The sequence below is a fragment of the Oryx dammah genome, unplaced genomic scaffold, assembly GCF_014754425.2.
Source record: "Oryx dammah isolate SB20612 unplaced genomic scaffold, SCBI_Odam_1.1 HiC_scaffold_21, whole genome shotgun sequence".
In the NCBI taxonomy this organism is placed as follows: domain Eukaryota; kingdom Metazoa; phylum Chordata; class Mammalia; order Artiodactyla; family Bovidae; genus Oryx; species Oryx dammah.
In genome coordinates this window covers 60842610-60870357 of record NW_024070205.1, presented here as the reverse complement: position 1 = coordinate 60870357, position 27748 = coordinate 60842610, and the positions used below count along the sequence as shown (strand labels likewise).

The 27748-nt window shown below is 35.6% G+C and overlaps 1 protein-coding gene across 1 annotated transcript in view; it reads right to left on the bottom strand.

The window, feature by feature from the left end:
* USH2A (usherin) overlaps nucleotides 1-27748 on the bottom strand; it is a 922740-nt gene that overhangs the window by 687423 nt on the left and 207569 nt on the right. The window contains exons 14-15 of the mRNA XM_040262869.1: nucleotides 20775-20938; nucleotides 5207-5365 (exon numbers count right to left, since the gene is read on the bottom strand). Coding sequence (XP_040118803.1) covers nucleotides 5207-5365; nucleotides 20775-20938 — 323 coding nt within the window. The remainder of the gene's footprint in view (nucleotides 1-5206; nucleotides 5366-20774; nucleotides 20939-27748) is intronic.

The following is a 27748-nucleotide window of genomic DNA, read 5'->3' as shown; positions in this document are numbered from 1 at the left end:
CCATCTACAGTGGTAGGGGAAGGTGCCACGTGAGCATCAGCACAATTTACTGGAACTGCCATGTGCTATCTTCCTGAGTTTACCTTGTAGAACTCATTCTTCTGAGGCCAGCATGTAGGGAAGTTGCCCTTTGGGGTCCTCAGGGGAAGCCGCCCAGGGGTACTGCTGTGTATGGCTGAACATCACCTTCTGAGAGTAATGCACACCACAACCATGAAAGGAAACCTCCAGTTTCCTCGGGGTGCCTTCCTACAGCCTCTACTGATAGAATTCAACATCATCCCAGTGAGGAAAGGAGAAATGTTTATAGGTTCCAGTTCCACTACCACAAAGCAGGCAATGAAGAACAGCTTTGAAACTGAGAGGGAACAACTTAATAACTTGCTCAAGTATACAGTAAGAAATGTTTTATGAGACACGACTGTTAGCCAGATTCCTAGGAAACATTTCCTTGGGAAGCCTATAAAATGATGCATTTGCTATTTATAATAGGAAATGTTTAAAGTAGAATTTTTTCATGAGTTACATTATTCTACTATTACATTAATAGGATGTTATATAGTTATTTTAAGCAAACGTGATGAAGACCAAACAGCAACATGAGAAAAAAAAATAGGAAATGTAATAGTGCATAGGCTTGTTATGAAAAATAAACTGGAGTACATATTTTCCTTCCCAGAAATTTTCCAAAATGAAATTAGTTTTTACATCAAAATGCTGGAATTGAGAGGCTTTAATTTTCGCTCTTTTAAATTTTCTTAACTGGATATACTACATTTATAATAAAAACTTACACACATTCAAATCAAAGTCAGGTGTTTAGACAAACTACTGTACAAAATCATCAGCAATTTCTCTTTAGAGATGCACTGGGTCACGATCTTGACTGATCCCACCCCCATGAGTGACACCACGCACTAGAGCTACATGGAATTCTGCAAGTTTCCTGAATTAACCCTATTTTTTCACCCACCTTCATGCCTTGTCACATACAATTTCTTCCATGAGACTAATTCTTCCTCTACTGCAGTATTGGCATAATTCAGCTCATGTCACCTGCTTTTCAGAAATTTACAGTGGTTTTCAATCACTGTCTTTGCCCTTACAAGCATGGTTGCTTTTTACTCCTCTTCCACTTATAAGATACTTATATATTCTATAAGATACTTAAAGTATACTTATATATATACTTATATATTCTCCACTTATAAGATACTTAGAAATATTCTAAAAAGATTTAATACTCTTTTGAGTCAATTCTAGTTCAATATTTAATACACTACATTGTAATTTTGGTTTATTTATCTATGTCTCTTTTAAATAATGTGAGCTATTCTTTCCAGCCTTGTATTTCTAGTGGTTGATACTATTGCTGGTATGCAGTAAGCAGATATAATTGAATGAATAAGTCTTCATATATATATGAACTATTTTTTTCTAGGAAGTAGTATTAAAAAGCCTTATAATAAAAACCCTTGATTTTCATCTTCTATTCTGTTTTCAACCTTATTCCCTGCTTATATTTTCTGGGTTTGTTTGGTTGGTTGGTTGGTTGGTTGGTTGGTTGATTTCTCTCATGGGTAACTGAACTCTCTTTCTACTTATTACACTGATCCCCTTGATATAGTGTGGAATAATAAATGATAAAGACAATAAAGGTAGAAATGAAATCCTAGAGTTCACTAAGATACAGTGTTGTCTAAAACTCTCCATCCAAACTATGTTAATGTCCCTAGTGATGTAAGCAACGGTCACATGCAGAAATAATCTTCCTCTAGTTTCCCTGTGGAAACATTTCCCTAGAGTAACAATTAAGGACTATTCGCCCCACTCATGGTATCCTGAAGGAAGAAAGATTTAATTGATTGTGAATTGGGGAGAGAAAAAAAAGCAAAGTATACTCAATCAACTCATTGATTTTTTTTTTTCTTTTCTAATCTGTCTTCCTGTAGGACAAAGTTATATTCTCCAATCTGGCTTCTCTTAGTAATGAAGAAGACTTTTATTTTCTATTTCCATCTTATAGATGGAATTCTTATGTCTAGTTCGCCTTTAGTTTGAAACTCAAGTAGGAAAAAATGATTTAATAATCGCCACCTAAAACTTCAGTACAATCAAAAGCATGCTATGTACTATGAGCATGCTCTCTTCACCCCTGCATGCAAAGTTGCTTCAGTCATGTCTGATTCTTTGCAACCCCATGGACTGTAGCCCACCAGGCTCCTTTCTCCATGGGATTCTCCAAGCAAGAATACTGGAGTGGGTTGCCATGCCCTCCTCCAGGGAATCTTCCCGACCCAGGGATCGAACCCATGTCTCTTACGTGTCCTGCATCGGCAGGTGGGTTCTTTACCACTAGCACCACCTGGGAAGCCCTCCCTTCACCGCTATGGCACATAAAATACCAGTGGGCAACCCTGACTGATGCTGCAGGGGAGAGAAATAATATTAAAAGTGCTGATTATGTACAATTCCCAATGTACTAACTTTAGCCCTACATCTTTCTCTTCTACTCTTGAAAACTAATGAGGATGCAAAAACCAGTGAAATGTTACTTAGGGAAATCACTGACTATACCTTAACTTCCTTTAAAAAATTTATTTATAAACTTTAAAATGATTCCATCTTTACTAGCAGGTATTATTAACAACAAATAATTTCCAAGTTCTAAAGATGAAAATATCAGTGTGTTATGATTTTAGCGTGGCAACTACCACTCTGGAGAATCCCACAGTGCATCAGGCCAGATAGGGAAAGTTTTATTCTAACAAGGAATTCTATAATAGTCTCAACCAAATGGTCAAACTTGCTTGGAAGACGACACTATTAATTTTCTTTGAAAAGTTCAGTGATTCTCCACCTATAATTCCAAATGCCTTTATTTAACCCAAAGATTTGTGTTCATCCGACTGAATATAAGTACTGTTTCCTCTTCATATTACACGTGCTATCCACACACTGGAAATGGAGTAATAAACATGAGGGTATTATTAGAATGATACAATGTTCTGACAACATTAGCCAATTGTTCTTACTGTTCAAATGCCATCAGGCAGATAATTTTCACATCATTAATTACAGTCATTGTCAAGAAATGCCAGAAGCAGCATTTTTTAATGAAAGATAAGGATTTAAGAAATAATACCTTGTTTAATGGGATTATATAAATGTCTGATTAGTCAATAAGCACACATTATATGAAAAAAAAAACAAAACTGTTACTTAGATTCTATATTAGTGCAATCAAGTAAAAGAGCCAGAGTGTGGTGTTCACATGCCGTGTTCTATAAAATATTGATATATGGAAAACAGAGTGACCCTAATTCACAGCTGTAGAATTAATCCAACCAGTGGTACTGTCATCTTCTAAATCACTTTCAATATTAGTATAACCCTCTCTTCTCCTATCACAAAAGCGTAAGTTTCAGGACACCTGGATCATGCTGATATTTGGAAGAAAATAACATCCTAGTAGCAGGTTTTTAGGATGCTTTGCCAACATGGCAGATGTAGACAGATGTTCATTTCCGTTTGCAATCTGCATCGTGAATTTCAGAATTTCCATTAACTTCAAAGAAGACTTGAAGTACTGAAGCTACACTTAGAGATAACACAAAGGACTGGGTGTAATAATGTAAGTCATACCGAACTGGGTGCAAAGTGCAACCTACGGCAATATATATAAAATAAAAAGGTATGCTATGTAAAAGTTGTAATGCCAATCTATATGTCAAAACAAGGCAGCTTACTAATCATTTTGAGGAAGATTATGGAACTTCAGTGTTTCTATACACTTTTCTAACTAATTATGCATGTTAAACAAGAATTTGGAAAGTTCGGTCTTATATAAAGAGAATGAAATAGAAACCTGAATTTGAATAAATGTTTCAGTATTACTTAAAACTAGTTTCCTAAAATAGCTTGTAGCTATACATAATGGAAGCAAACATCAGAGAAGACAGAGTTAGATGAATGTAAAAATTTCTAAGTCTTCATTCTGCTTTTAGGGAAACAGTATCTAAAATATCTGAATATAATTTTTTAAAGATAATGGGTCTCATAGTTTGATTTCCACAAGATCGTTTAAAATTCATACAAGTTACAGGTACAAAGATCATCTTCATGGTTTGTTCATATCCTTCCCCTCTCAATTTCATTTCAGAGTTGCTGGGTTCTACCTCTGTGAAAATGGCAATGTATGCATAAATTTAAGCTATTTGCTTTCATGTTAACACTCTCTTTTCCCTTTTAGAGAAGTTCACTTTTCAACCTGAGAATTTAAAATTTGACATGCTTATAAGAGAAATATTTGATAAATTTTCTACAGTCCTTATACACAGAGAAAACTACACATCAGTTTGTTGTACTTTATGTTTTTAATTAAATGTATATAATTGATAGGTTATTTTTCATATCTTTTGCTTATCAATAGATCACAATATGTTACTCTGGAAAACATGCCTCTGCCTCTAGATTGAAAGGTATAATTGATATTTGATTTTATTACTGAATTAACCTATTGGGTTGGCTAAAAGGTTCATTTAGTTTTTTTCTATAAGATCTTAACCCAATACCTTAAACAGTGTGTCATGGACATTTTCTTTATACGCTGATAAGTAAACTAAGACAGCATTTTATAGGTAACCATATTCTACAATTTACTTAATAATGTACCAGATTCTATCATGCCATGTACCATAATTTATTGAAAGTTTTCTGAATGTCTGACTTTTTCCAATATTTTGCTACTACAAATAGTGGATCTTTGGAAGTATTTTGTGATTTGCTGTCCACTTTTGATTTCATTTGAAATAAATTTTCTAAAGTAGGTTTGCTGAGTCAAATGGTTTACAAAAGAATAAGGATTCTTATATATTTTAACAAGTTGTCCCACATGAAAAGTCATACCAGCGAACTCACACAGATAACCCAGCAGGTTATATAAGTTCTAGCTTCTCCATATCCTCATCAATGCTGTAAAGGGTTTTTTTTTTCATCTTTGAGGCTTTGATAAGCATTCATGACTTATCAAATAATAAGCATCTCATTTTCACTAGCTTTCTTTGACTACTAGTGAGATCTGTGATTCTCTCTCTGCTTGAAACAACAGCTAAACAACAGCATTTCTCCTCAGTGTCAAGGAACTTAACTAATGTATCAATTCTCAGAATATTTTATCTTTCCAACACCAAACCTTGAAACTCACTGTATGGGTATTGATCTTCAACTGTGTAGATTTCAAAATCGTCCCTGAATAAACTGTAAGTAAGCTGGTGGGCATTTGGAGAATCAGGTGGACTCCAGGAAAGATTGATAGCAGAAGAACTTTGAACTTGTCCTCTGGGTGGAGGTTGCTGGGATGGAGCTAAATTACAATGAAGAGAGCATGTATTAGCAAAGGCAATCAATAATGGCACAAGTAAACTGAAGTAAGATACCCAGCAAAGAGGTCTTACTGATTCAAGATTACTTTATCAAGAAGACACGTGGTTTACCATGACATTAATAAACAAAGGGCATACATCATGTGTTCTTTAAAACAAAGCTTTCTATCTATAAATATAAAACACATTTGTAGGTCAACACAGCTGACATAAATATGGTTGGGGACAAAAGTTTACATTAAGCTCTTACTTTTATTGAAGGATCGTTGACATATTCATTTCAGATGTATAACACAGTGATTTTATGCTTGTTTAGATTATGTACCATACAGAGTTATTATCGTATTATTAACTATATCCCCTGTGTTGTACATTACATCCCTGTGACTTATTTTGTAATAAGAAGTTTGTACTTAATCCCCTTCATCTACTTCACCCAGTCCCTTACCCTTACCCCCACCCTACTCCTTTGGCAACCACTTGTTTATTCTGTGTCTGTTAGTCTGTATCTGCTTTATTTGTTCATTTTTTAAGATTCCACATATAAATGGAAACATACAGTATTTGTCTTACTCTTTCTTTGAGTTTTTTTTTGAGAAATCATCCAAAGATGCATATTTATTTTCTACTTAATTAATTTAAAAGTTGACATAAATTATGTTGAAGCTTGAAATTTAAGTCATATAATTTTTAGACTTTTAAGAGAAAGCTTTCCATTCCATTAAGCACAATGCCTCATCTAGTTCCACAGAGCACAGTGTGAAAGAATAAAAGTTAGTGATACAAATAGCTATGGATGCTAAGGATGTTAGTCTAAACTTAGCAAGAAACAATTTAAATGTACTACATGAACACACAAAGTACCTGTTAGAGGTGCCATGACTACTTTTAACACCTGTTAAAAATGCTGGGATTGTAACATAGAAAATAGCTTATGGTTACCAAAGGGGAAAGCAGGGGGCAGTGGGGCATTAAGGGATAAATTATGAATTTGGGATTAAAAGATACATACTACTATATACAAAACAGATAACAAGGACCTATTGCTTAGCACAGGGAACTATATTCAGTATCTTGTAATAATCTATAATGGGAAAAATCTGAAAAATAATAAACACCCACACATATATATAACTGAATCATTTTGTTGTACACCTGAAACTAACACAACATTGTAACAACTATACTTCAATTTTAAAGTGCTGTGATTGTTAGAGATTATATGATTGCTTCCATTAGGAACGTAACAGCATTCATCTCATGATTTTAGTGATATCTTTATAGTACATAAATATATTGTTTCTTATCACTGTGTATTTTTTCTTAGTCTATTTTGAACAGTAAGTCTGCACTTTTCTCCAACATATATAAAGGTGAAAGAGAAAAACAATATCTAGCTATATTTCAAGGGCAATCAACCACCAGTTTATTTATCCCTTTCTGGTTTAAGATACATAACCCGGAAGCATAATCTAATCAGATTTTCTCATTAAAGAAGATGACAAAGGCACAGGTTGCTGTTAACTTCTTTTTAAAACCATTACTTTTCTATTGAAAAAACAAAATCATGAATCAAATAATTAGCAATATTTTTATATGAAATATCTACAGTCACTAGGTGATAGTCAATGTTTCAGAAGACAAGAGTGCACTCATATGATTTAATAAAGATGTAAAACTATTTTCAAAAGGGGGGGGGGCAGAGGGTAAAGAAATTAAAAGGCATGGAGCAGTACTCTGGGAAGTAATAGCAAAGCTCTTTCACTCTTTATGTCATGGGCCAAGACCAACCCCAGCTTCAGTGATTCACTAGAAACTCATTCACTCATCATAAGTCTACCCTTGGGTAAGATTTATTACAGAGGAAGCATTCAGAGTACAACCAACATAGGGTAAAGGCACACAGGGGAAGTCTGGGGGAAGCCAAGCACAAGCTTCCTATCGCACAGGATGTGTTTAATTCCCCCAGCAAGACATGAACACACACATGAAATGTTGCCAACTAGGGAAGTTGATTAGAAACTCAGCGCCCAGAGTTCATACTGGAAACCATTCATGATAGGCAGACTCTATCTCCCACATACCATAATTTCAGATTCCCAGAAGGAAAGCAGGTGTTAAGCAAAAACCATGTCATTTATGCAAAATTTAGGGGACAGTGAGCCACTCCACAATTCTGAGGATGGTGGGAAATGCTAAAAATATCCAGGTTCCCAGATGGCCACCAAATGCCAACTTTGTAAGCAAATCTTTCTGAAGATAATCATTCAAGCCTGCTATGTCAGCTTTTCCTACTCTTATACCTAGCTCAAAGGGGCACAGCTCTCAGGACACAGAGGGATGTGAGAAGAACATCATTTGACCACTCGCTGAAAGGCAGTGCCAGCTCAAGGCCACTCCTACATTGAGTCAGGAGGCTAGGGGTTAAATATTCTGACTTCCCTTTCTCCCAGTCCTCTTCCAGATGATTGGAAAGTTCCTACTTGTAGCTGAAGCCAACTGAAAGTCATGGAGCAAGGGGCCCGGCTGACACGGACCATACCAAATCTTGGGGGACTGAGTACAGTTAGAAGGATAGAGTAGCAATGTTAAGTCATCCTACACACCAGACTCTCAAAGAGCTATTACTAATTCATTGGTACTCATACACTCCACTTTAAAGCCATGCTATAGACGAATAATAAAATTTTAAGAAAGTATATCAAGACCACTGAATTTGAAATGTGTAAAATTCCATATCTTATACATAGGTTCCCTAAAGACAATGTCTCCAGACCTACAGTAAATAATATTGATGTCATATTTTTGAGGAAAAATATTCAACCTAGATACATTCTCATTCTTCCTCTTTTATCTTATTTTTTGGGGGTAGGGGGGAGCGGTTCATTGTTATGTTGGGCTTCCCTGGTAGCTCAGCTGGTAAAGAATATGCCTGCAATGCAGAAGACCCCTGTTTGATTCCTGGGTTGGGAAGATCCCCTGGAGAAAGGAACATCTACTCACTCCAGTATTCTGGCCTGGAGAATTCCATGGACTGTAAAGAGTTGGACACAACTGAGTGACTTTCACTATCACTTTCCACACTGGTATGTTAAAATTCCAACTGTCTGTATGCCGATTTAGATATAAGACAAGAGTATTAACAATCTCAAAATGACACACAAAAAGAGAATTATTTCCAAATAGCACCTTATATTTTTTAATTCAAAGACCTGCCACATTTTAATACAGTCATTTTGGTTGGTTTAATACTGACAGCATATCTGAACTTTCAGTGAATTTAATTTAGGGCTCTAAATCCAATTTTTCTTAGTGGAACTTCAAAAACTCATGAACTGTCTCATCTACAGTACTCTCAGAGAGACTGGTAATCCATGGCAACATAATATTTTTAGAGAATATTAGTGATTACATCTAAAACTCTGCATGCTCTCAGGAACACAAAAGATTTCAGAGTTAGAACAATCAAAACTGACCTTCAGACTACTTTATAAGATAGCAAAACACTGTCTTAGGGTTTTGAGGGATGATCGAAACAGAGATATTTCAGTCCCATGTCAAAGAATGTAGAAAATGATTTGCATTGCATGAAAATTTCCTTGGCAATATACACAATCACACACATACATACACACATAGGCTCTTTCAAATATTTAAATTTGATTACTTTCTATGACAATCTCTAACAACAATCTTGTCTGACTTCACAGTATAAATAAATAGTGCTTGTTTGACATTTACATGAGAATGTTCAAAGACCTGAAGTTTAGATAGTTTGATACCACTCTAAGAATAATTATTTGGAAATCCTGGGCATGAGATGACTTAAACCCACTTTTATGTGCTGAAAGTAGGATTCTAAGAAAATGGTCATACGCTCATTAATCAAAATAGCAAAGAACGTTATTTGTATGTAGACTCTCTTTTAAGGAAGGAAAATATAATATTGTGACTACATCTATCAGTTGGGGACTATATCCCAGCTTTGGGACTTTGGTAACTGTATGATTATAGCCAGTTTCAGTCGGATGCTCTGCACCTTTCCTCATTTATAATAAGAACATAATAATGTCTCCCTGTAAGGGCCAAAGCAACTATTACAAATATGTTCTAAAAATTAAATGAAAATATGATAATTATGTTTCAATAAAAGGGAATTTCAATAGACAAACAGAATGCATAAAAACACCAAAACCCAGATGAATAACTGAACTATAACTGAAATGGAAAGTTCTCTAAAGAGGGCTCAATGGCAGATTTGAAATAAAAGAAGAAAAAAATCAGAAGAAAAAGAAGAAAAAAAACTTCCATGGTCCTCCAGTGGGTAAGACTCTATGCTTCCAATGCAGGGGGCCTGGGTTTGATTCTTGGTCAGGGGACTAAATCCCACATGCCACAACTGAGAGCTTGCATGTCACAACTAATGATCCCATGTGCTGCAAAAGAGATTGAAGATCCTACATGCTGCAACTAATACCCAGCAGAACAAATAAATATTAACACAAGAATCAGTAAACTTGATATAAAGCAACAAACAGAACTTAAAGATACACCAATATGACTTATCCAATCCAAATAACAAAGAAAAAAAATGAACAAAAGTGAAAAGAGCCTCAGAGACCTGAGAGAAAATGTCAAATATACCATGGACCAACATATGTGCAATAGGAATGAATCACAAAAGAGAGAAAAGACACAGAAAGGAGAAAAAAGATTTGAAGAAATATTGGCTCAAATTTCAAATTCCATGTAAAACACTTATCTCCAGTTCCATAAAACATAATGAATCCAAGCAGGATACACACAATGATTCAGACCTCAACACAGCACAATCAAACCTGAGAAGGACAAAGACGAAATCTTAAAAGCAGCAAGAGAAAAATGATTCATACACAGCCAAAGGAAAATACAACTAAAGGCTTACAGAAACAATGGATGCCAAAATGTAGTAAAATGACATATTTAAAGTCCTAAAGAAAAGAAAAAAATTAGTACCAAGAATTCTCTATCTAGAAAAAAACTACTCATCAAAAATAAGATAAAATAAAGATATTCTCCAATATTTTTTTTAAAAAACTAAGAAAATTCATTGTTAGCAATTTAGCCCTACAAAACCTAGAAATACTGGATACTGAAAATAATAAAACAATCTCTCAAGCTAAAAGGAAATGATAAAGAGAGCATATTGAATCATGTGAAGGTAGGAAAAAACACAAGTGGCAAATATGTGGGTAAATTATGTAGATAAATATTGAAGTTGGTCTTGATATTAAGACTAAAGCTACAGTAATCAAAGCAACATGGCATAAGAAGAGACAAAAGGATAAATGGACTAGGAGAGAGAACTTAGTATGATTAATTGACTTTCTTATGTGGTAATATATAAATAACAAAGTTTACCATTTTAGCCATTTTTAGAGTATGTTTGAGAGGCATTAAGTACATTTAGAATGTTGTGTAACCATTCTGCTATTCATTTCTAAAACTTTTTAATTATCCTAAACAGAAACTCTGTACCCATTAAACAACTTTTCATTCCCCTTCCACAGCCTCTGTTAATGACCACTTTACTTTTGATGTGTATATCACGTGTGTGCTCAATCATGTCCGACGCTTTATAGCCCTCTGGACTGCAGCCTGCCAGGCTTCACTGTCCATAGGATTTTCCAGGCAAGAATACTGGAGTGGGTTGCCATGTCTTCCTTCAGGGGATCTTCCCAACCCAGGGATTGAACTCACATCTCTGGTGTCTCCTGCATTGGCAGAAGGGTTTTTTTCTGTTTTCTTTTTTTTTGTTTGTTTGTTTGTTTTACCAGTAGCGCCACCTGGGAAGCCCTGTGTATGTGTACGAATTTGCCTATTCTAGGTAACTCATATAAATGCAGTTATGTAATACATTTTTTTCATGTCTGACTTATTCTGCTTAGTATAATGTTTTCAAAGTTTAACTATATTGTGCATGCTCAGTCACTAAGTTGTGTTTGACTCTTTGTGACCCCATGGACTATAGAGCCCACCAGGCTCCTCTGTCCCTGGGAACCATATTATAATGTATATTAGCATTTCATTCACTTTTATGGATGAATAATATTCAATTGTGTGTATATATCACATTCTTCTTATATACTTATCTTTTGATGGACACTTAGGTTTTTTCTGCCTTTTGAGTATTGTGACTATTGTTACATGAACACTGGTATACATATATCTGCTTAAGTTACTGCTTTTAATTCTTAGGAGTATTTACCTAAGGGGAGAAATTGCTAGATTATATAGTAATTCTGTGTTTAACATTTTAGGAAGCATCAAACTATTTTCCACAATGACTGTACAATTTTACAGACACACCAGCAATGCATAACTGTACCAATTTCTCTGTAGCCTTGCCAAACTTGTTATTTTACATATTTTGAGATGGGGCATCCAAATGAGTATAAAGTGGTATCTCATTGTGGCTTTGGTTTGCTTCCCCTAATAAGCAATGATATTGAGTATCTTTTCAAGTGTTTATTGGCTATATGTATATTTTCTTTCAAAAATGCCTATTCAAATCCTTTGTCCTTTTTTAAATTAAATTATCTGGTTTTTGTTGTTGAGCTGTAGTTCTTTATATATTCTAGATACTAATCCCCGATCAGATATTGGTTTGTATTATTTTCTCACATTTTGTGAGTTGTCTTTTCTCTTAACAGTGTATTTTGATGCCAAAATTTTGAATTTTGGAGAACTCAGATTTACCTTTTTTTCCTTTTTTTTTTTCAATGACTTTTGTATAATATCAAGGAAAGGTGATGCTTTTGAACTATGGTATTGGAGAAGACTGTTCAGAGTCCCTTGGACTGCAAGGAGATCCAATCAGTCCATCCTAAAGGAAATCAGTCCTGGGTGTTCATTGGAAGGACTGGTATTGAAGCTGAAACTCCAATACTTTGGCCACCTGATGTGAAGAGCTGACTCATTTGAAAAGACCCTGATGCTGGGAAAGATTGAGGGCAGGAGGAGAAGGGGACGACAGAGGATGAGATGTTTGGATGGCATCACTGACTCAATGGACATGAGTTTGTGTAGGCTCCAGGAGTTGGTGATGGACAGGGAGGCCTGGCATGCTGCAGTTCATGGGTCGCAAAGAGTCGGATGCAAATGAGTAACTGAACTGAACTATGTGAATATGAGTATAATGTTAGCCATTGGGTCAGTTGATTTTTTTGCCTATACACCTGGGTAGTTTAATAAGGAAAGGTAATAATCATTTTTAAAAGTATGTTAAAGGAACATTTGAATATCCATGTTTCAAAAAATAAAAATGAAATAAAGAAGAAAGAAGCTAATCATAGACCTAATGTGAAAGCTAGTAATACAAAATTTTGTATGATAATACAAGATAAAATCTTTGTTGCACTGGGTCAAGAAAAATTTCTTATATAAAATGCAAAAAGCTATGATCCAACAAAAAATATTAACTTTGGTAAATTACACTTCATCATAATTACAAGCTCTTGGATTTAAAAACATACCATTAAGAAAAATTTAAATATAATTCACAAAATGGGAGAAAATATTTACAATTTGTATCTCAAGTATATAAAGAAATTTTTTAACTCAGTAAGATAAGCAACTCAATTAAAACATGGGCAAAAGACATAAAAAACACTTTAACAAAGAAAACACAGGAATAGTAAATAAAAACATGAAAAGGTACTCAAAAGCATTCGTCAGTACAAATAAAAGGCAAATTAAAAACTACAATGAGATACTACTATTTCACACACATAAAGTGACTATAATGATATATTGAAAGTCACTCAGTCATGCCTGACTCTTTGCAACCCCATATACTGTAGCCTGCCAGGTTCCTCTGTCAATGGGGATTCTCCAGGCAAGAATACTGGTAGCCATTCCCTTCTCCAGAATATCTTCCCAACACAGGGATGGAACCCAGGTCTATCTGCATTGCAGGCAGATTCTTTACTGTCTGAGCCTCCAGGGAAATCCATAATGATACATGGTCAATGCCAAATGCTGCTGAGGTCATAGAGAAACTGGATCTCCCAAAAATTGTAGGTAGAAATGCAAAATAGTATAGCCATGATGGTAAATAACTGAAAAGTTTGTGAAAAAGTTCAAAACACACTCACCATATACTCACTGTACTCTAAGAGACATAAAAACATGTCCATATGAAGACTTGTACCCATGTGTTCATGATAGTGTTATTCAAAATGGATAAACACTGGAAATCATTTATATGCACAACAATTCAATGGATTAAAAAAAAACATAGTAAATGGTATCTTACTCAACAATTAAAAGGAATTAACTACTGAGATAAATAAAAACATGGATGAATCTCAAAAATACAGTGCTAAGAGAAAGGAGTCAGATACAAAAACCTAAATATTGTATGATTTCATTTAAATAAAATATTTTAGATAGGCAAAATTGTGTCAGGAACTAGATAATGAGTTACTTGAGGCTATAAGTTGAAGTGTGAATTAACTGAAAATGGGTACATGGGAACTTTTCTGAAGTGATAGAAATATTTTATGACTAGATTATAGTTATGCTTGTTCAACAATAAGTTTGCTGATATTCAACAAACTGTAGACTTAAAATGGTTAAATTTATGATATATAAGTCACAATTCAATAAACCTGCTAATATAATAAGAGATTTATAGGTTTCTGGGAAGATGGCAGCGTAAGAAGAACCAGGAATCTGTTTTCCCACCAAGACAACAGTTTGCACTGGCGGAACCTAATATAACTACCTTGGAACTCTGGAGTCTATTGAAGGCTTGCAACTTCCAAGGGAAGGGTTGAATGGTAAATTGCAGTTAATTTTGATCAATTTCAGCTCTTTGCACAGTAGAAGTACCCATCTCCCACCCCTGCTCCTTGAAAGGAAGCTGTGCACATGTTTCTGGAACAGAGTGCACACAGCCTGCAGGAACCAGAGTGGGCAAAAAGACCCTTTTGTCCAAATACTGGGAATCTGTGCTCTGATTGCTGATTGTTGCTTCTTATCACAGAGTTGCAGACAAAAAGGACAATGCCCATTGTTCAACCATCAGCACTACTGCAAGTACTCCCCTCAGAGATCAAAAGGACTTTAAGAAGAATTTAAAAGCCAGTACTCTATCCTTTTATTTTTCTCTTCTTACCCTTTTTGTAATCAGTCAGATATTTATATATGCATAGGTTACATATGTACTTAAATCTTTTTTATATTCAACTCACATTTATATTTATCCTTTTTTATCATTCACATTTTTAAATCTCTATTTACAGAGGATCCTATAGCTTTCCTTAAAGCAATTTTACTGTGGTAAAATATATATAGCATAAAATTTAGCAAATTAACCATTTTTAAATGTACAGTTAAGTGATATTAAACATCTTCATAATGTTGTGCACCAACACACTGGATAATCTCAATGAAAAGGACAAATTCCTAGAAAGACAAAACTTACCAAGACTAAATCACAAAGATATAAAGCATCTGAATAGACCTGTATTAGTAATGAAATTGAATCAGTAATCAAAATCTTGCAACAAAGAAAAGTCCTGGACTTAATGAGTTATTTGGTAAAGTATATCAAACTAAATAAAAACCAATACCAATTCTTCTCAAACTTTTCCAAATATTTGAAGAGGAGGGAACCCTTCCTAACTCAGTCTCTGAAGCCAATATTTCCCTGATGCCAAAGCCAGAAAAAGGCAAAAGAAAAGACAACTACAGAACAATGTATCTCATGAATTGATGAAAATATCCTCAACAAAGTACTAGCAGATGAAATTCAGCAATATAATTGGGATGATTATATACCATGATCAAGTGGGACTTATTCCTGAAATGCAAAGATGTTTCAACACACATAAATTGATCAATCAACACACCACATTAACAGAATGAGGAAAAATTAAACCACATAATCATCCCAACTGATACAGGAAAACAATTTGATAAAAGTCACACCCTTTCAAAAAAATAAATAAATGAACTGGAATAGAAGGAAAATAATAAAATTCATATATGAAAAACCTTCAGCAAATATCACACTCAGTGGTTGAAGACTTAACGCTTTTTCTCAAGGATCAGGAACAACACAAGGATTCCTGCTGTCATCATTTCTATTCAATCAATACAGTACTGCAAGTTCTAGCCAGAGCTATTAGACATGAAAGAAAAATAAAAGACTCCCAAATCAAAAAGGAAAATTATAGATGATCTTTTATGTAGAAAACCCTAAAGATTCCACACACACACACAAAAAAAACACATTTAGAGCTAATAAATTAAGCAATGCTGCAAAATACAATACAAAGTCAATAAACAAAAATCAGTGGGCTTTCCAGGTGGCTCAGTGGTAAAGAATCTGTTGCCAGTGTAGGAGATGCATGAGACATGGGTTCAGTCCCTGGTTCAGGAAGATCCTCTGGAGGAGGAAATGGGAACCCACTCCAGAATTCTTGTCTGGAAAATTCCATGGACAGAGGAGCCTGGTAGGCTACAGTACAGTTCAGTTCAGTACATGGGGTTCCAAAAGAGTCAGACACAACTGAACAGCAGGCATGGCAAACAAAAGTCCATAGTATATCTATACACTAACAATGAAAAATCTGGAAAGAAAATTATGAAAACAATTATTTATGATAGCATCAAAAAGAATCTTTAGGAATTAATCAAGGAGATAAAAGACATGCCAAAAATTATAAAACTTTATTGAAAGAAATTAAAGATGACATAAAGGAATGGAAACACACCCAATCACGGATTAGAAGGTTTAAAATTGTTGAATGACAATACTACCCAAAGAAATCTACAAATTTAATAGAATCTTTGTCAAAATCTCAGTGACATTTTTTACAAAAGTAGGAAATACTCTAAGTCCATACGCAATCTTAAGGGACTCAAAAATAATCAAAACAATCTGGAAAAAGGACCAAACTGGAAGATGTATACTTTTTATATCAAACATACAACAAAGCCACAGTAATCAAATAATATGGCCCTAGAATAAAGACAGATGTATAAACCAAGGGAATAGAGTCCAGAAATAAAAACCCACCTACATGGTCAAATGATTTCTGACAAGGAAGCCAAGACCATACAATAGGGGTAATAAAGTCTATTCATGAAACTCAGAAAACTGGACAGCCACATGCAAAAGGAATGTAGATGGATCCTTACCTAACACCATCTATAAAAATTAACTGAAATAGATCAAAGATTTAAATGCAAGACCTAAAACTATAAGATTCTAATAAGAAAACTCAGAGAAAAGGCTTTGCAACATTGAGTTTGGCAATGATTTCTCACATGTTAAAAGCACAGGTAACAAAAGAAAAAAACAGACAAATAGGAGTCCATCGAAAATTTTAAAATTTGCTCACCAAAGACACTATCAACAGATTAAAAATGCAGCCCACAGAATAAAAGAAAATATTTGCAAATCATATACCTGGCAAGGGATCAGCATCCATAAAATATATGGAACTCCTAAAACTCAACAAAAACAACAAAAATTTCAATTAAGAAAGGGCAAAGTACTTGAGTAGATATTTGTCAGAGAATCTACACAAGTAACCAATAAGCACATGAAAAGGTGCTCAATATCAGTAACCATTGACTCTACAAAATTACAATGAGATAACATTTATATTATTAGGAAGGCTACTTTAAATAAACGGGAAAAAAATGTTGACAGTGGTAGGGAAAATGGAATCCTTGTGCACTGTTGGCAAGAATGTAAAATGGTAAAGCTGTTGTGAAAAGCAGCTTCCTCTAAAAAGTAAAAGTAGAATTACTTTTACTTAAAAGTAGATTCAGCAATTTCACTTCTGAGAATATACCCAGTAGAATTGAAAGCAGAATCTTGAAGAGATCTTTGTACACCCATATTCATAGTAACATTACTCAAAACAGCTAAAGCATGATAGCAATTAAAGCATGCTGCTGCTGCTGCTGCTAAGTCACTTCATAGTATCTGTGTATTAACAGATGAATTGGTGAGCAAAACGTGGTCTATACATGTCATGGGATATGGTTCAGTCTTATAAGGAAGGTAATTCTGGCATATGCTCAAATATGGATAAACCTGTAGGACATATGCTAAGTGAAATAAGCAGAATACCTAACAAAAGTAACAAAAAGGCAAACACTTTATGATCTTCCTTATATGAAATACTTAGATTATTAAAAATCATAGAGGCAGAAAGTAAAATTATGGTAGCCAGGAGGTAGGGGATAATGCAGGGAAGGATATTATTGCTTAATGGGTATAGAGTTTCAGTTTCACAAGCAGAAGAGAGTTAACAGAGATGGATGGTAGTCATGGCTGTACACCATTATGAAAGTATCTAACATCATCGAACTGTACATTTAAAAATATTTAATATGGTAAACTTAATGCATGCATATTTTATCACAATAAAATAGTTTTAAAAAGAAAACTATGAGATCCTCTCTGAGAGTAGAGATAAAAATGTGCAAGAAGACTGCTAAATAACCAAGAATAAATATAAATGTGAGTTGATATAAAAAAGATTTAAGTGTATATATGACCTGTGCATACATAAATATATTTGTTTGTTTAGTTAAATTCAGAGCCAGAAGTTTAGGGCAAATGGTATGTCATTCAGTAGGAAAGCATTCAGAAAGCAGAACTCTTTAAAACCTTCTGTTTCTGTCTCTGTATCAAAGAGAATGACTATCATTTTAAAAGCATAAAACAGTTATTCACAGGAAAGAACTAAACCACATAATAAGGACACTAAATCACATAATAAATAAGACTATGAGAGAAGGTCTAACTAGTTTAATTCAATTCTCCTGCATTATAGAAAGTATATCCTAGGATTCCCACCCTGATTCTCTGTCTTAAAAAAGATCCCAGATGATATCACTAAGCTTTTGTCAATGGCTACGGCCATGTAAAAGAAAATAGTTACAATACTGTGGTTCCCAAATCGCATTCTTGAAATTAGTCGGACACAGAAAAATACACACCCGAGGTAGTTCACAGTTTCAACAATAGATAGCACTACGTTCCTTTCAACAGCATCCTATCTTTGTGCAGTTGGTTGTTCTGGCTGTTGCTGGGATAAAAAGCCAGGATCACAGGAAAATCAACATGGAACAGGACAGAAAGCAGCCTCCTTCACATTCATCCCACAGTTAGCCCTTTTCTGCACCCTTCATTTATGCCTTTTTATTCTCACTGTGTTCATCATGCTTCTTGACTGTGCTTTGTGCTTCTTTACAGACAGAAATCCTGTCTAATTTTTTAAATGCATTACCTCTGTTGATGCTGAGCTTCCAACTTTGTTTTGTAAACATTGTGAAAGCCCAGCCTACCATAGAAGCAGCAAAATCACCACCATAACAAGCTGGATGAACGTGTTCCATACTAAGGATTACAATTTTAAAGAGATAGAAAGTCAAAAGGACCATAGCCAGAAAAGAATGATTATAAATATGCAATTTTTTTAACTATTAAGAATTGAAAGTATTTGGAAAGGCTAAAAATATTTAGCCCAGAGAAGAAAAATCTTAACATAAAAGTAAATGTCTACCACTACTAAGAAATGTAGGCCAGGTTTTGTGACCAGACCATCCACTTTTGCCTGAGGTGTAATTCCTAGACTGTGTCTCAGGTGTGAGCACAGGTAGTGAAATGGAGCAGGTGCTTATATTTTCATATAACATTGGTGGCAGAACCGATTGAAAAATTGCTATGATTCCATACGTGAATATAAAACTATCACAATTCTATTATAAATGATTTCTATGACTGGCAACCAAGGAAATATGCTGGAATTTCTGTTGCTCACAAATCAATCAATTATATAGCTAATCAATGAATAATAAATATTAATTAAATGTTCAGTGAATCCAGATTGGTGTTTAGACTATATTTATACACAAAGGCAATTATTACACCCTTTTCCCAAGTTTAGCATAAATACCTATGGTTTTACTTATCCTAAAATCCAGAGAGATCAATGAAACACAGGATACTGAAGATAAAACACACAGGTACAAAAGCTGAATATGTCTTTTTAATCATTAGCTACACCCTGCCTTTCACTACCTCAAAATCTAGTATAGTTGCTGTGGAACTCAACATCTTATTACTTCCCTGTCTCTCCCTTAAATATAGAATGCACTCTTCCAGGCATGCTTGTTTATGATGAGTTGTCTGGACTTGTGGCATTTCCTAGCATTGTGACTCATGACATGGTCTCAGGACACCTCAAGGAGGAAACACATTGTGCATTATATTATTGAGAAACCCTTGTTCCTTACATTATTGAGGAATTATATACTGAGGAATGCAGGAAGTGTACTGTGCATTATATTACTGAGGAATCCTTACCACATGTTCTTAATAGGCATTTCTTGGGCATTCTGGAAAAGGCAAGGATATACTATCTTGAAGTAAATATAAAGAAATCACCAATATGCTAAGTGAAGTTAGTGAAGTGAAGTCACTCAGTCGTGTCCGACTCTTTGCGACCCCATAGACTGTAGTGTACCAGGCTCCTCTGTCCATGGGATTTTCCAGGCAACAGTCCTGGAGTGGATTGCCATTTCCTTCTCCAGGGGATCTTCCCAACCCAGGGCTTGAACCCAGGTCTCCCGCATTGTAGACAGACGCTTTACCGTCTGAGCCACCAGGGAAATCCAATATGCTAAGAAATTGTAACATATTTCAAGTGACCTTGAGAAGTCACTTCAAGGCAATGAAGAATAATGTTGAGAAGTCAAAAGACACTATGATGTAACTTTTGGCTTCTAAGAGTTAAAACAAAAATGTGAGAGATGTTAAAACAACTAATACAACTTAAAGTAGAAAGACAGGAATATCAATTGCATGAGTAACATGCAGTGATAAATAATGATAATAATTGCTACAATATCAATAAACATCTAATAGGAGCATAGTGTCCATAAAACTGGGAGGATAGAAGGACATAAAACTCACAACAAATAAGTTTAAATCTTCCATTTCCTATAGAAATCACCGGGAAATGTTCTTAAGTGGCAAGGTAACCAGTCATATCGGTTTCACAACGCTATCCTAAATTTTACGTGGAAAGTCTCACATTCTGGGAAAACCTTCAGTCTGGGGTAAACCAAGAATATAGTCACCTTGCTAGCAATACCATTCCAACAGACCGGTGTAAATTTCCCACTACTCAGATAATTGCCATATTCAATGCTCCAATCAAGGAAAAGAACCCAAATTTCATTTAGTGTGTTTTTTTTCATTTCTCACTTAAATTCTCCACGTTGTACCTAAGCCTTTCTGACGGGTTCTCAATGAAGAAATTAATGAGACACTGCCCTGTGTGATGTTGCTTCATACATGGACCAGAGTTCACTTACTTTTGCTACAGCCCAATGGGTTGCCGATATCCAAATGGCTTGCATTGGGAACACAGGTATCACACTGTGATCCAGTAACAAATCGTTTACAGAAACACTGGCCTGTGACTGAGTGACAGGTTTCATTTAAGGCTCCTGAGAGATGACAATTGCAAGGCTGACATCTGAAAATAAATAAACCATTAATGAAAATAACGCTTTGATTAGCAATCCATGGAAAAAGTTACATCTATACATCTACTGTGGAATAAAATAGTCTGTTTTAGCTGGTATATTGAAAAAGATTCTTCAGCTAAACAAACACAAAATCAAACAGAAAGATGCCTTTATCAAAAATGCTATTCACAATAAAATCTCTACAAAGCCTTTTCTTTGTACATTAATTAATAGCGAGAAAGTGTTATATTGCTTTTTTATATGCAATGATACATCTTGTGACTTATTTTGCATACTAGTTGCTCTGTTAAGAACACTGTAAACTTCTCATCCTCACAAAAGCAGTTCTCCCGAAAGCTAAAAATTAAGATTCGATACCCATCCTGGAGGAGGAAATGGCAACCCACTCCAGTTTTCTCTGGAGAACCCCATGGACAGAGGAGCCTTGCAGGCTGTAGCTCATGGGATTTCAAAGAGCAGGTCATGGCTGAGCAACTGAACGTGCACCCATACAATTATCTCTTTAAGTATCTTTCAAGCTGTGAAATAGAAAACTGGGTGTGATAATTACTGCTCCCCCTAAAAGTCTTATAATCCTATTGTCTTTTAGAGAATCAAAATTATATAGTTTTATAAAGATTAAATTTTGCTAAGGAAACAGTTTGAGGAAGATATGTTCAAATACTGCTGATGCCTTATATATGTTATATATCATTTTTAACTTTTGTATTAAACTCATTTACCCAAAATGATGAGAGAATAGAGCATTATTCTGATCTATGAAAAGATGCTATCGATACAAACATAATGAAAGAACTTCATTTCAACTTAAATTTCTTGGACTCAAAGTTGATTGTAAAAATCAGTCTTGGCATTTTACCATGATAGTAACTAAGACTTGTTTCTTCAGAGTGAATTTTTCACTCAGTGCATGTTAATGTCATAGATTGGGATGGCACCACCGTGAAGTCTTAGGGCTTCCCTGGTGGTTCAGATGGTAAAGAATCTACCTGCAAAGTGGGAGACCTGGGTTCGATCCCTGGGTTGGGAAGATACCCTGGAGAAGGGCATGGCAACCCACTCCAGTATTCTTTCCTGGAGAATCCTCATGGACTGAGGAGCCTGGCAGGCTACAGTCCATGGGGTTGCAAAGAGTCAGACATGACTGAGCAACTAAGCACAGCCCAGCCCAGCAGAGCATGAGGCATTAAGCAAAACATCACACATAAAAGGACCACGACCTTTAATGAGGAGCTTTTCATAGGACACATTGAAAACAACATGAACAGCATGGCTTCACCTATATTTTCTAATAAAGATGCTGGATGGATAGAGTTACTTCATCTCACTGCAACTTTTACCGTGTGATCTCCTGGGTCATCATTCAACACCCTTAAAAAAGCTGATAAAAGCTAAGGCTGCTAAATAAGCTGCAAATTTGTTTTATGGACCAATATCACCTTGGGAATAAATAAAGTACAGTTTGTCTCAAAAATTACTATACCATAGTTTGCCCTTTTTATGTCATGATAAGAGTACATTTTCCCCTCCGAACAACTACTGTGTGTCCTTTATGTGTAGACAGAATTCCATCTCAAACAGATATCTTGTATAGCCTATTTAAGTATTAGAGCTGACGAAAATTATGCATGGAAATTAAAATGAAATTACAGAAGCAACAAAATATTTAATTTGCTCCTAACTTCATTATATGCTATTACTTAGAATATATTGTTTGTCGGCTGTTAGTATAATATTAGTAAGCATAAACAATAAGAGACAAGCTTCTCTCAATGCACATATATATCACTACACCACTCATGAATAAGTGTCTCTTGAGTATTTCAGCTTTTATTACCATTCACTCATGAGACAATCACATTTATTTTCCATATAGTACATTTAGAGTAATAGTTTCCAGTGTATAATTCCTTTCCTTGATGGAGGTCTATTTTCTTCCCACTAACTGCTACATGCTTAACTCCAAGTCAGCTCTGTCAATATCCATGGGATATTAAGTTCCAAATCCAAATGGAATAAATAAACTGCTTCTTAGGAAACCACGTAGTATTTTGAGTAACTAAATATGACTCTTACTGGTTTCACAGTCTCTTATCCCAACTCTTTTTATATGTAACTCCTCTGGCTTCTTATAATTGCTTGACTTTAGTAAGAGAGATTTTTACCTGGATGAAGTTTACGGGAGACTTTTCTGAATATTGTAGGTTGTTTCTAGCCTCAAGGACACTGGGGATAATTTTGTAATTAAAGTTTAAGCAAAATGATTCCTGTAAATTTCTCCACCTCTCAAATATAATTTTAAGCATTTCCAAGACTCCTTAGCAAATAAGCTACAGGTTTGATGTCATTTTATAAGTTATCCTTCCTCAAGAGCATCTCCTAAATGAAATACATTTCACATTTATTAAAACAAAATTATGTGTAATAAAGAAAAAGACAGTTTAAGCTTAGAAAGAGAAACACCAAACTAAGATGAATTGTGATATTGATTTTGTCAGGATAAATGGTTTTTGTAATATTAATATAAAGAAACCTTTATTACACTGACTCTCCTGGTACAGCTAGGGCTTCTCCCACAATCTGTTTAAAATCTTCATTTTTCATCCTTATGGGAAAACCTCACTTGCTAAATGGATTTCATAAAGAGTAATCTGTCAAGATTTATATACATAAACAATTTGTGATGTTTATTGACCAGTTCATTATGGTAAACAAAATAGCAGGAAGGCACTGCTAATGTCTGCTAGCTCTGTCCTATTACAGTTCTGCATGGGACCTTATGTTACCCCAGTATTTGCTGAATTCAATGGGAAAGAAATGCATTGGCTTCAGTCTCTTAAATCTCAAACCTCATATATTTTCCTTTCTAGGGAGCCTCTTCCATTTGGGCAAACAGTAAAAAAAAAAAAAAAAAAAAAAAAAGGAGTTATCCTACTTATTACTACTCAGAAACATCAGTACGAATGAAGGGGATGTGTTTCAATACTGGATTTCCCTATCAGAAACTTCATCATGTGAGGAAGAGCTGCTACAAGAGGGGGTCCATGGATACAACCCAGGCTAAAGATAATTTTACTGATGTTTCTCTTTGGAGAACTCTCTTCTGTCTGGGGCCTCAAAGGTACCATCAAATTGATTTAAAGATATTGACTAACATCAATAATGTTCACTGAGGGCCAACTATGTTACAGGAGTGCAGCAGGACATAAAGATGAATAAGACAGAACTGTCCTTGTTTTCAAGGAACTCACAGTCTAGTGAGAAAGTGGAGAGAGCATTAACAAAGATGTATGCAGACTTTTAGGGGACACAGGAAGGGGCAGTTTGGTAGAAAAGGATGGGAAAGAAGTAATATAGAGGAATCTTAGAGATGTGTAGGCTAAATATGAAAAGATGGACTGGAATAAGCCAGGCAAACAGGGAGGGGAAAAAATAGAGACAAGACACAGCAGGAGAGTGTATGAAATTTTAAATAATTCAAAAATTTTTTACTTAAATTCTGAATAGGAAGGTGGTGACAGATAATGCTGGAAAGTGAAAAGAGGTAAGATAATGCCAGATTAGGTGCAACACTGACAGTGGGAAGGGGCAGGATAAATTTAAGAAATGTTTAGTCCATAAAATCAGTAGGATGGGGGGGACAAATTGAAAGGAGAAGGGCCTGGAGTTATTCCTAGCTTTCTAATTTGTTGAAATGGTGGATGATGTAGTCATCATTTAATATACAGAACAAAGGAGGAAGAGACATTCAATTGCTGAGGGATTTTAGACAAGGATTATTAATGATTATTAAAGAATAGAAGAGAAAGAAGCTTCAAGATGAATCGGGGAAATCGGACAAAGAGTTTTCTTCCATCTTTTCCTAACACAAAGACTACCAACCAGTAAGTGTTCGATAAACATTGTTGAATAAAAGAATGAATAAGGCACCAGCAAACTTTAGACATAGGGCACCACAGATAAATCTGAATGTGACATGTAGCTTTAATAACAATTTAACTCTTTTGAGCCTTTCTGATTGGCATAGCTTTCCCTCTGCTAGCCTCTCCACAAGGAAGGGGCCACTCTTTTCTAAGGGCTGGCCCTCTACTCTGACTCCCTAAGGCCAGAAGAGTTCTCTGCTGGCTTCTTCTGTGCAGGACCCCACGAGCGCCCTCGAGAGGAGTTTGGTTTTCCCCTGGGTAAGATTTTATTAGATCTCTACAGTGGATGTGTGGTCTGAGGTTCTTAGTTTTACTTTCTTCACAGCCTACTAGTAACATCAGATTCTCCTAGAAATGACAGCCAGAATTATAAGAGGGGATTGGGGCTAGGAAATTCTCTGTGTGTGAGCCAAAAGCCGTACTCACATGACTTATCGGAGAGGAAGTGAGTGGTATTGCCTCATCAAGGAGCAGGAGAATAACAGTGTTCAGTCCACCCTCCCTAGTGAAGCCTTCCTACAAATAAAGGGGTTCATAAGAGCTGAACCTGGGCAGTAACTCCCTTGCATCCAGACAACAGTGCCAACTGAGTCCAGGGTGAGGACATTCTTGTCATCCAGAGAAGAGCTTGCTATGGTGCCTGGCAGTTCCAGCTTATCACAGGGAATGTAGAATGGATCTGACACACTGGTCACCAATGCCAGACATATCAAAGAAAAAGAAATCCCAGAAGACTCACTGTAATAACAGTATTCACACATTTACGTCTAGAAGCTCTAGTCTTCCTTTCCTTAACTTCCTCATTATATTAATATGATAAATTTCAGGTCTCAATGTAGATTAAAATTCTTAAAGCACTCTTAAGGAGAAGCAAGCACGCTACTTCTGTGACCCCAGAGGCAGAAATAAGATCAGGTGAAAAAATCACAGGAATGAAATTTTTGCTTAATATGAAGAATAAGATTTCTACCCTTCTCAGATTAGAGTTGTTTGAAATAAACAAGAGCTGTGTCATGAGACAATAAACTCTTTTTAGTACCATGTTTTCAGCAGAAGCTGAATGACAGGTTAATCTTAAAGGTGACTTGTGTAGAGAAATGTATAGGGTATTGTCTAACCAAAGTTACTTTTAAGCTTCTTTTAATCATCATAGAGATGATCCTATGAGACTTGGCGAGATTAAGCAACTTGCTCAGGGTGACAGTGACTCTGGTTATAGAGTCAGAAATTTTTATCTAAGAGAACTATACTAAATATTTTAAGCTTTGTGGCCAAATGACCTCTGGTGTAACCCAGTTCTGCTTTACTTGTGTGAAAGCAGTCATAGAGAGTACGTGAAGGTTGAATATTACTGTGTTCCAATACAATTTTATTTCCATAAACAGATGACAGGCCAGATCTAGTCCACAGGCCACAGTTTTCTATCTCTGGTATAGTGGATTGAATTATGACCCCCAACAAAGTCAAAAGTCCTAATATCCAGAACTTGTGGGTATGATAGCTTACTTGGCACATGGAACTTGGCAGATTTGAGATGAAGAGATGACCCTGGATTATCAAATGTCTAACATAATCACAAGAAGGAAGGAAAGAATTTGCACATCAGAGAAAGGATGTAAGAACCTAAGTGGAGACCAGAGGAGACAGAGTGGTGAAGAATGGAGCCATGAGCTAAGGAATGTGGGTGGTGTCTTCCTTGGAAAGGCAAGGAAGTGGATCTTTTCCTGCTGTCCAAAATAAACATAGGCTTGTTGATACTTTGATTTTGGCCCAGTGAAACTAACTTGGAACTCCTGACTTCCATAACTGGAATATAATAAATTCATATTGTTTTACACCACTACATTTGTGGTAAATAATTATCATAACAGTAATAGGAAATGAGCCTGGGTAGGCCTGGAGAGAGAAATGGCAAACCACTCCAGTATTCTTACCTGGGAAATCCCATGGACAGAGGAGACTGCGAGCCCATAGGGTCACAAAGAGTCAGGCACAACTGAGCGATTGAGTACACAGAACACAAAATAGGATATGAATATACCTAGTCTAGTAGAATCTGAGTGAACCCCAGGAGTTGGTGATGGACAGGGAGGCCTGGCGTGCTGCAATTCATGGGGTCGCAAAGAGTCGGACACAACTGAGCAACTGAACTGAGTCTAGTAGAAAAGCTATAATTGGAACCTAAGTATCTCGTTGCCCATTACTGAACTTTTCCTGTAATATCACACTGAATGAATGCTACTGATTTATAAAAACTGACATCTCTTAGGGAGCCATATAGAATCTGCATTAAAGGAGAATACGTCATTTATTGGTTATGGTAGATTGCAAAAATGATCACAATTCTTCACCTCTCTTTTTAGGCAGGTCTTTTGCAACTAACTGTGCAATTCCTTCCATCAAATAGTAGAATCTAAAAAAAGTAGAGTTTATTTCTCTTCTCCTAAATATGTGTTGGCCTGTGACTTGCTTTGACTCATAGACTAAGGCAGAAGTAACTGTGGCAGTTCCAAGAAGAGGCATCAAGTGTCCCACCACCATTCTGTTTTTTGGGAATTCATCCACCAGTTTGTGAGTGAGCCCTGGCTAGATGGCTGGATGCTTACAGGCATGTGATTCTTTTACCCGTCACTCTAGATAACAGCTAGCTGTCCAACAAAGAGTCACTGAGGACCATGAATCTGTGAGGCACGTTTCCCAACATTCCAGTATGATAACCCAAAAGGAAATAACTGAACAAGAAAGCGATCTGCTTCCCTTTGAAGTCATTGATCTTGTTCTCAAAGAAAAGACCAATTAAGATGCCCTGGAAATACACACGTGATAAGAAGACTAGACCAAATCTACAACTTAGTGTTGAAATGGAGAACTTGT